General features: G+C 38.6%; 1 protein-coding gene across 1 annotated transcript in view; it reads left to right on the forward strand.

The window, feature by feature from the left end:
• The window catches only part of EFEMP1 (EGF containing fibulin extracellular matrix protein 1), a 49,561-nt gene extending 42,067 nt beyond the window's left edge, over positions 1–7,494 (forward strand). Inside the window, exons 8-12 of the mRNA XM_072857526.1 lie at positions 857–976; positions 2,407–2,526; positions 3,850–3,973; positions 4,100–4,295; positions 6,289–7,494. Of these exons, the coding sequence (XP_072713627.1) occupies positions 857–976; positions 2,407–2,526; positions 3,850–3,973; positions 4,100–4,295; positions 6,289–6,447 (719 nt within the window). The 3' untranslated portion in view covers positions 6,448–7,494. The remainder of the gene's footprint in view (positions 1–856; positions 977–2,406; positions 2,527–3,849; positions 3,974–4,099; positions 4,296–6,288) is intronic.
• The last annotated feature ends 3,346 nt before the right edge of the window (positions 7,495–10,840 follow it).

A 10,840-nucleotide genomic window follows, 5' to 3' on the forward strand; every position in this document is an offset into this window, starting at 1 on the left:
TCATCTTTGTCAGTTTTTAGTTGTGTCTGTAAATGACTCAGTGTTGCTGACATTTATAAGCATTTGCAAAAGTCATGAACTCAAGATTTTTGTTTTTTTCACATGCAGCTCTCTACTAATGGTTATATCTGGTAAACACAAATACAAATGGAAAACATGCAGGGGAGGAATACAAGGGAAAATACACTAAAATCTACAGAGTGAGTGACAGAGGAGCAGCAGTTAGTCAACAGCCTATGAAAAATGAGTGTTATAGATTCCAGAGGTGATTACAGTTATATAAACTTATTATTAAAAATTGCTTCTCTTCTCATACCACAGTGTTCTCACATATGTTCTTAGGATGGGCACATCATGGAAAAAATCTAGCACAGAGGCATACCTTCCCCCAATATGGTCTAGGCCTTAGAGCATTGCAAAACTCTACTGGCCTCAAAGGCTCATGTTATAATTGTAATGGAATTTAAAAGAACAAATTTTAAGAGTAATAAATAGCTCAAATCTTAACCACTGCATGCTAAGAGGTCTTATCAGTATGTGTTCCTTATATCAATTATTTATAGAGACTTGGCATTTCATACCTGAAAAAAGACACTGGAATGTGGAGTTTAATAGCCACACTAAACATTTTTGGAAGAATTCATCACACATTAGAATAACTCTCATTCCTGGAAAAATACTCTTTTTCTACATGGAATGTAAAGCATAGATCTGACATTGTTCCAGTGACTGCAGATCTACATTGATATAGTCAACTGAGCTTCTGCTAAGCAATGGATCCAGACTAAGGACTAATCCACTTAATCAGCCTAATTACCAGCTACACAAGATAAAGATCTGTAATTTTTCCTTTCAGACATAAACGAATGTGATGCCAATAACCCATGTGCACAACAGTGTTACAATATACTGGGTTCTTTCATCTGCCAGTGTAATCCAGGATTTGAGTTAAGCAGCGACAGAATCAACTGTGAAGGTAAGCAATGTTTTTTTGTCTCAGAAGAGTGATTTTTGTTTTGTTTTCCCAGAAGTCTTTCTGTGAACTAAGGGATATAATTCAAGTGGAGCCACACTGGGGGTGCAGTTTGTAGCCAAAACCCTCAAGACATTTATTTTTTATGTGGCAAATGTGCTTGCTTATAACCACCTTAGTAGCTGCAGCTGCATTCAGGTACATGTAGATATGGGTATATCTCTTTAATAGTAAGTGCAAAACAGGACAGACATTACTACATCTCAGATCACAGCTGGGAAGAATAAGGCTTCTGAAAACTTGTTTCACAAACTCACTTGAATTGTGTGTGGTCTAATGCTGATGACCATTAAATGAATCGGAAAGGAATGCAAACCAAAAACAAGTGCAATTTTGTGTGTTGTTAGGCTCCTCTGAGAATAAAACCTCAAATTTTTGATTTTAAGGAAGCGACAATTGTGCTTTTGAGGTGCTTTCAAGCCTGTGTATACAAACAGCATGTCTCCTGATGATTATACAATCAACACTATTTCCTCTGCCAGAGTCTCCACAGGGGTCCTCTAATCTCCTTTTGGACACATGATGATCTCACCCTTAAAGCCCATATCCTTTCTACCAGTCTTGGAGCCAAAGAGGTCTTTTTGGTTTACCACTGCCCTCCTAAACAAGCCAGCAGAGCTATTACAGATGCTCCCTCTCCAAGCTTCTTAAGCTAATCCTAACTTGCAAGTGAACAGAACAGGGAGCAGCAAGTATGCAGCCTCCAAGGACATCCCTGACAAAAATCAAGAACTGGGCTCAAGCCTCAGAGGTAGTAGGAGGGAGTTATGCTGTTTTCCAAGCCATTCCCTAGTTTTGATAGGTTTAATTTAATTTCTGGTTAATGACATATACTGTTAAATTCTGTTTTGCACTACATTTCTCCAGCAAGGGACTGATGGCTATACAAGGATAAAAAAACCAAGAGAATGGTATATGCTGAATATTATTTGAAGACAAAAAATAGGCCTTACCCTCTTTCCCAAAGAGCTACTCCATGAGGGTAGGGCACGAATACAGAGGCAGTATTTGTGCCTTACCAACTAATCTCACATCTGTGTTTTTTGTGAAAGTAATGATATTTTGGAATACTAAAAGTATAAATTCTTTCAAGAGTTATTTTCCCAAACCTGTTCCGAAGCCTAATTTAGCTTTTGCTTCCTCAAATCCAAAATTTTCATTTTGGAAGATTACTGATAAAACACAAGTAGAACTAGCCCTTCTGTTTGCAACTTTGAGGCGTTAAGCAGTATGTTTACGTTTTTTGACAACTTATTCTTTTTAGACAGAATTCATTTTTTTCCTGTCAGAACCAGCATTTGGCTATTATATTTAGTTCTATAACAAGGTAGATGTTAAAAACCAATAACTTTAAGCTCTTTTGCTCTCTGCAGACACCGATGAATGCAGAACCTCAAGTTATATATGTCAGTATCAGTGTGTCAATGAACCAGGAAAATTCTCATGTGTCTGCCCTGAAGGATACCAGGTAGTAGGAGGCAGAACATGTCAAGGTAAGTGCCCTCATTTAGCACTCTCAATACTGCATTATTACCACCATTTCAGGCAAGACTAAGAGTGCTTGCTATCCAAGTGTTTATATTTCATGACAGGATTACCATTATGTTAGCAAAAGATATGCTGATAAAGCATTTGATGATTAATTGCATGTCTTATATGAATTCATATTTGAATCCTTCAGCTCAAACTCTAAGTCCTTCAGATTCCTAGGACAAAATTTCAGTTTTTGCAACTCTCAGGTAAATCTGGTCTTAGGTGTCTAAGTAGTGAGTCTAAGTTTCAGAGATAAATATCTCAGAAAAAATGTTCTGGTCAGGTGCCACCAAATTCCAGAGTTTCAGAGTTTGTGGTTTTTTCCTCACTGGTGCTAAATGTCTCTGCATCTTATTAGAGAATATTGCAGAACAACATATTAAGTGCAAGAACCATTGCTTATGTAATCCAGAAACCAATTTAACAGTCATTATTTTTAGAAATAAATAGATGTGCTAGTTATTGGCAGAAGGGATGAGGAAATAACTCATTTTTTTAATTAATATTTTTCATAAAATTCAGATTAATTTCTTTCCCTTAAGAACAACAGCTGATACTGAACATTGTGGGGTAGTTGGTTTGACCATCTAAAGATCTGTTTGTGCCTTCCGAGAGATTGCATTTGAAGAAACCTTTTCTGTAACTGTTAATTTCAGGAGACCATATAGGTAGACAGTGGTGGGGTTCTGGCACTGACAGGATAACAGAGCATTAACACAGCACAAGTCTGATAGTCCCCACCTCCATTCAGGGTTATTTTCCCAGGCAAAAAAGGAAGCTCTGCTTTGCACAATAAACAAATTTTCATTATTCCTTTCAAAGCTATTTTCGTTAAAATGTAGCCATGAACTAAGCATCTTAGTTAGACCATGAAAGTCAGGCAATTAAAAATGAGAACCTGCAAAAAGCAGGTTCACAATTCTTCCTCAAAACTTTTTTCTTCTGTCTACAAGATAGCTTCTGGTATAAAATCATTCTTTGCTAATTAGAAACTTCACAGTATTTCTACAGTTGCATTACATGGGATTAATATGTTTCTTTAGTCAACTAAATCTTCAGACTTAATTAACACTCAATAAACAAATTTATTCCATTTTTGCATAGAGAAATCCTTTATAGCCAGGCCCCAGAAAATCAGGTAAAGAACACAGAAACCTGTTCAGTTTCAACAGACAAGCGGGTGGCTTTTTTTTTTTTTGTTCCGATTTTGAGGACATTGTGTTTGGTTTTGTAGCAAAGTCATTTCCGTCTGCTTTGACAAAGTCCCTTTTCCTTCTTCCTAGATATAAACGAGTGCGAGACTACTAATGAATGCAGAGAGGATGAAATTTGCTGGAATTACCACGGAGGATTTCGTTGTTACCCAAGAAATCCTTGTCAAGAGCCCTATGTCCTTACATCTGAGAAGTAAGAGAAAAATTAGCCTTTTTTTTTTTTTAGGATCATCCTCAACAGGCAACATGATCAAATACAACAGAAAGCAAGTACCATTTGTTTGCAACTATCACAGCTTCATCCTTTTTTGTTTTTCAGCCGCTGTGTCTGCCCTGTTTCAAATGCCATTTGCCGAGAGCTGCCTTACTCTGTTGTGTACAAATACATGAGCATCCGATCAGACAGAACAGTGCCCTCCGATATCTTCCAGATTCAGGCAACCACTATTTACCCTAATACTATTAACACATTCCGGATCAAGTCTGGAAACGAAAATGGAGAATTTTACCTGAGAGTGAGTATTGGTGGGAGTTGGACCCTGAGCAGGCTATAAAGACCACTGGTGCTACCAAGGCATTACAGTGCCTTGCCATTTTGACAAATCCATCAAATGTTCCCATAAGAGTATCACAGCATCCCGAAGTTTATCAACTTTTTAATACTTCCTTATTAAATGGTGCTTGGTTTACAAGTTTTAAAAAGCCTTTTACTTCTCTACCTGAAAACTCTAATCTGAGAATCGAACTGTTTCTTTCGAATGAATACAACACTAGTAGCGATCATGAATATTTAGCGATCCTGTGGCACCCATGTCAGATACAAATGAGATACCTCTATGCTTTTCACTCTCTGTACCAGCACCCCATATATATGTATTTAGGAGAGGATTATAGAAATATTCCTTGTACAATTGCTTTTATTAAATTTCTCATTTTTGTGAAAAAGTAACAAATAGCAGGTTGGGATGGGGCACTGATTTCTAGAGTGCTATGTTCAGGCCAACTTGCAAAGGTTTTGTGTTGAAACATACTTAAACCTTTATTTTCCCAAAGTGCTGCAACTATTTCAGAAAAACCACGGAAGTTCAAATGACTTACAATAGCAGTATTTCCTGTTGGTATAATGCATTCAAGTAGATGCACGTGAATGAAAGGGTCTATAACATCTGCTTTTTAAGATTTTTTTTTGGAAGAAATGTGATTTTCTTGGACACTTGTAATATTTACAAATTCCTGGGAAATCCTTTTTGCTTTATATGTGTTTTACACTCAGTAAAACAGAATCAGCACAAAAAAATTTAAATCAAATATATTAGTTGGAAGGTTTTCACTTTTGTTTATTTTTCTTCAAATCTGAAGCTTAGGGGGTTTTGATAATACATCCAAAAAGTGTACCAAGATATGGCATTGCCTATTTACACCACGTTTCCCCAACATGGGGACAAGGAACTACTGATCTGTATCTCACTTGTTCTGGTATAACCTGTACTCCAGTGCTTTTCCCTGGATTTACTACACATCAAAACCCCGTACCTACCCCGAAAAATTCAAACAGTTATTTGCTTAAAAAAACCCAACAAGATCACTCCAACTCTAGTTTGGGTTAGACCCCAATCTAGCCTTCAGACCGACTTTCTTTAGACTAACTATTCCAATCTTCTGTTGCTACCCAACAAGGAATCGCAGGCCTTAAATAAGGAAGCACGTGTGTATTCCTGCCAAGGGACTGCAGTAAACAAAGGCTTACTTAGAAGTTATTCCTGTTGTTTTAGTAAAAGTCTGAGCTGGGTCTCAGATACAGCAGACAGATTGGACTCATCTGTATACCCTACTCATTTGACATGGTGAGAAAATATTTGTAGACAGGAGAGATGGAGTTTACCCTTTTATTATCATCTGTAAATTACAAAGCTGTTTAACAAACTAGCAGCATGCCACAGACAAGGCCTGTCAATATTCCGCAGCAGCATGATCCCAGACTGGGAAAAAAGCTTCAGAGCAGTACAAGATGGGGATGGCAATAGGCACAGCAGTTGCCAAAATTCCCAGTGTTTACAAGGGGAGCATGACTTCTTCTGGAGCATGAGCCATGAGATAGTTTCCCCTCCGCTGAACAAGTTATATCACTGTTAAAGACATTAGGTCTCTCTTGTTTTACTTATTCTCCATATATTTTAAAAGCTGATAGATGGGGATAAAAAACAAAGGCCATCCTGGGATAGATTACCACTTTTCACATCCTTCAGAAGAGTCAGCATAACCAGGAACAGATTTTGCAGTGCAATTTATTCCTCTGAGCCCTAGTCAGGTAAAGTTTTCCCTGCAGCAAAGCCAGGTGTGAGATAAGCCATAGCCATTTTAAAATGTTAAAAGAATACTTGTATTGTGTATCTCTCTGCTGAGACAGAGCATTTTTACAGTGTAGCAACACACAAGCACTCTCTTGATGCAACTAGGGAATCGTTTTAGATTTGACTGAATTAAACTTTTTTGTTGTTGTTCTTTCAGCAAACAAGCGCCGTAAGTGCAATGCTTGTACTGGTGAAATCACTATCAGGACCAAGAGAACACATTGTGGATCTGGAGATGCTAACAGTCAACAGTTTGAATTATCGTACAAGCTCGGTGTTAAGATTAACAATAATAGTGGGACCTTACGCATTTTAGTGGTTTTCAATAACCCTTCACTGGCACTTAAAGCAGCCAAAGAATATTATCTTAAAGAAAGCACTTACTATTTTATTTATAGATTTTGCTCTCTTTTTTTTTTTTTAAGATTTGTTTAGTAAGTTGATATCTTTAATCCACACATTACACCTGTAATTCAAAATTAGTAGATGTGTTCCATAGTATAACATGGGCATTGTCACTTTCTGTATAAAGATTTAAATCTTTTTTATTACCTTTCTTGGACTAGATACATACTACGCTTTTGTACGAGAACTGTACGTTCATACTATCCTGTAAAACTTCACACACCCTTCCTAGCCAAATAGGTCATGCAATTAAAAGGTGATCTTCTGTGTTGTTTTTATTTTAAATTCTAATGCAGCTACACTGACAATCTCAAAAAAAAAGATATAGTATGAATGATACACAAAGTAACGGTTATCTGATAAGCTAAAATATATTTCTTCTTTTTAACTACTTTGTAACAAAAGATAACAGTCAATAAAAATCTATTTCTGTAGACATTTATGTGCAATCAGTTGGTTTTTCTAATCTGGGTTGGAGGTAAAGTTACATTGTGAGAAATGTTTTGCATTGAGTTTTTATATGCAGATTGTGTTAACCATACCACAGAATAACATTCTGCTTTCTCCAAGAAAAATAGACCATAGGAAGAAAATTTCTCCAACAATGAAAGAAATTCCAAATGGAAAATCACCACGCAGGGCACATGTGTCCATGCTTTCTCCCGAGAACACTGTTGGTAGTTACTGGTTAGAGGGATACAGAATTTTCAGACAGAAGTTAACGTGCTATTTCTCCGGAAATATTATGTTTTATACTACGAATTGAGTGCATTTGCTTATTAAGTTATATCATTTTCAGGCACTCGGTCCTATTCCTGCTCTTGCAACTCAGATATATCATGTACAGTGTTCATAAAATTTATTTCTAATTCAAGAACTAATAACATCTTTTGCAATATGTAAAATCTTGTTTCTTGTTTAAATGGAGTAGTTAATCCTTTGATGTACAAAATTTTTAATAAAGATCTCTTACCATATTGTATTTAACCTTTTTTGAGGCAGTTTATTAGCCACATTAGAGGGCTGAATTGTCAGCTACTGTGGGAGTCAGCAAAGCCCCATCGAGTTCTAAAGAGTCAGAATGACCTAGATCTCAGTCCATACAGTATTAGTTCATAGAAGACTAAAAGCACAATTCCTTTGTAGAAGGACAAAGGTATTACCCACAGAGTTTTAGTTTTACTGACATTAAAAAAAAGGAAAAATAGCTAGTTAGTTGCTGATTTACAGGGAAGGAGTCTCTTTTCTACTTAAAATTCATTTTCCATAGAAAATATTTGTGAATAGTGCATACATTATACACAAAAAACCCCTCTTGTGGTGCAGACCCCCAGATTCGTATTTACTATGTCAGTCACCCTCAGTGACTGCTTTCAGGGGATGTGCCCAAAGAAGCAACAAGCATGGCTGGAGAACTTGGCATCCAGAGGTCCTGCACAGCAAGACAGCAAAAATTGGCTCCAGAATATAACTTAGAACAGGCCACAACCGCTCTGGTTTAGGGTGACACATCCCCCACGCTCAGACAAATTGTAGAGCGGGACCCCATTATCCAATGATCATTCCTTCAGGCAGTCGTTTGTGGCTTTAAACAAATACTTCATCTGCCAAAAGGGTCAGAGCACATGGTTGTGGCATAAGCCAAAAAATAGTGCTGGCGCTGGGTCGTATTTTCTTTGCCTGGGGCCCTAGAGCTGTGGGGTGAGACCCCAGGTAGCCTTCATCCCTCTCTGCAGCGAGGAGCTCACCAATACAAACCCAGTTGCTTTGTAGAAGGATTTAATTAGTGTTTTCCATGGTGAAGACGCCGATACAGAGAGTTTGGCTTGTAGGAAGCTCCTTCCTCTCCCCAGAGGAATTCCTCCCCATTCATCATCGCTGCAAATCCACTTCATTTGAAAGGCAACTCCTTATCCCGCACATGTACTGAGGAAAATGCCTCCGACCTCCTCCTCCTCCCTGCAATTCTTGTGGCAAGCAGCACATGCTCACCTCTGTACTTGGTTTGTCAACTAACATTTTCCTCTCTATGTAGTCTGTCCTCACAAACAAGCTGTGCTGCCCCTCAAGCATCCCTCTCTACCCCCAGCATCAGCACTGTTCTTTTACACCAGCTTTTAACTTCCAAATTGTGTAATTCAGCATTGCCCTTTCCAAGAAACAACCAATTTTGTTGTTGTTTCTAGGTTTAAAATGGGCAGTTTTCTCTTGATATGTGCCCAGAGGATGCTGAGGTGGCCTTGCCTCCTTCTGTCCTGGGACTTGCAGGGCACCAGGCTGGTCCCTGCAGTGAATTAAGCAGCCACAAATCACCCCCAACATCCCCAAGCTGCCAGGCTCTGCCCCAAGGATTTACCTTCATGCTCTGCCAATATTTACACCAGTTTCATCACTAGCACTTTTAAATCTTCCTTTTAAACCTCTGCTTATCTGAGAATGACCCAAAATTGATCATTATAGAGAAAAATAAAATGTATATACTTATCAAATGGCATGAACAGCAGAAGCAGTTGTAGCTCGTACACAGGCCCAAGCCATATTCAACCCACTCGTTCCTCCACGTCTCATTGTGCTCATAGACTTGGCTTAACCCATTTTATTTTCACACAAACCCTCCTGCCAGCCACCCCACTCCCCATCTGTTTGCAATATTCAGGCCTATAAGACCACTTATGGCCCAAACTAGCCAAGTCAGAGTTTATCACACAGCTCAGGAGCGCAGATCCAGCAGCTTGCCATTATATTGCTCTAGGTTGGTTGAGACCTAAACGCAGTCGCTGGATGTGGGCACTGCTCTCCACACACAACATTAATCACAGCGCTTTTATGGAAGCGGGGGACTGAAATAACAGCAGCCCCTCCAAACCAAAACACAAGCAGGCAAGCAGAGCAAGCCAGGGACTACAGCAAGGCTGTGCAGAAATTGGAAGGGGGTGGTTGGTATTGTTTTGGATAGGGGTGTGGTACATGATTGAGCATGAGAGTGTCCAAAAGAAGCCCATCATCAAAATGAGAAGATGGTTCAGAGCCTGAACAAGGAGAGCTTTTGTACGCTGTGCTGTGCCAGAAAACCTGCGTGTTGTTAGGAGGGAAACCCGCAGGTTCATCTGATTCTCCAGGAAAGCAGGGCTTCGTATGTTCCTTGCAAAGGATACGGAGCTGCAGCAAACATGCAACAAGAGCTGAAATAGCTACTTGGGTTAAAAGGGACGCTGAAATCCCAAGAAATTATATGAGAGCAAAGCGTTTGCTCAGCCTTCGCTATATCCTACCAGCATGACCATTATCAGTAACACGCTCCAGGAAAGATTCTCATATAAATCTCTGTCACTGTTGGAGAAGAATCTAAATCAGGATCACATGCAAAATTTAATATCTTCTCAGAAATAGAAAACAGGGAGAAAAAAAAGTTAAAAAAAATAGGAGACTGAGTAAACAGAACTTAAGGAAATAGAAATGCAAGTTCATTCACTTCCCCAAGACCACCTGAACAGAGTGCAGTGGGATTATTTTGTTTGGAAGGTTCACAAATGCAAGTTTATTGTTGAATCCTGTTTCCATGACTGCAAAGAGTTGCTTATGTTTTGAATGATCATCCATGTTTCTAACTTTATAACTCTCCTATTAAAATATAGAACAGCTGCTGCCCCAGTCAGCTGTTCGGCATATGAAGCCCACCAGGGACAAAGCCCACTGTTAACACGGAGAATTATTTTTAACGCCCTCACATTTCTAAACCCCACCATCATCTCAGCAAAATGGCACATTTCCACACTTCCCAGCTGGGGGAACACCTGCGTAATGCAAAACTGAACTGTGCTGCATCTGGTACAAAACCCAATTTTATTTCATCTGGCCAGCAGAAAAAGTTATCAGCCCCAGTGAACAGAAACAGGGCAAAAAGTTAACTGTGTTTTATATCTGGGGAAAAGCAGATGTCTAGTTAAGATGTTTATACTGCAAACATTTCTGTATATATTAAGAGGAAAGAGAGCTGTTTAATAAAATGGAGTTGGCTTATAGTTGCCAAAGCAAATTTGAAGGACAGTACAACAGCTTTTGTCATTTTTGCATGGGAAAAAATACAGTCTGATTTTATATTGATATAGGTTATGCACATTGAACAAATACATTTTTTTTAAAGTAAGTGATCTCAAAGTTAACTCTTCTTAAAGCCTCCCGTTTATTTGCTCAGCAGAAAAAGCTGCAAACATTGCATCACAAAAATATGACAAAGTAGTATTAGAGGCTTCCCCTGATTTATTCTCTGGTATCTCAGAAAATGCCTTGATACTGGATTAGGG

Source organism: Ciconia boyciana, chromosome 3, assembly GCF_034638445.1.
Source record: "Ciconia boyciana chromosome 3, ASM3463844v1, whole genome shotgun sequence".
Classification (NCBI taxonomy): Eukaryota; Metazoa; Chordata; class Aves; order Ciconiiformes; family Ciconiidae; genus Ciconia; species Ciconia boyciana.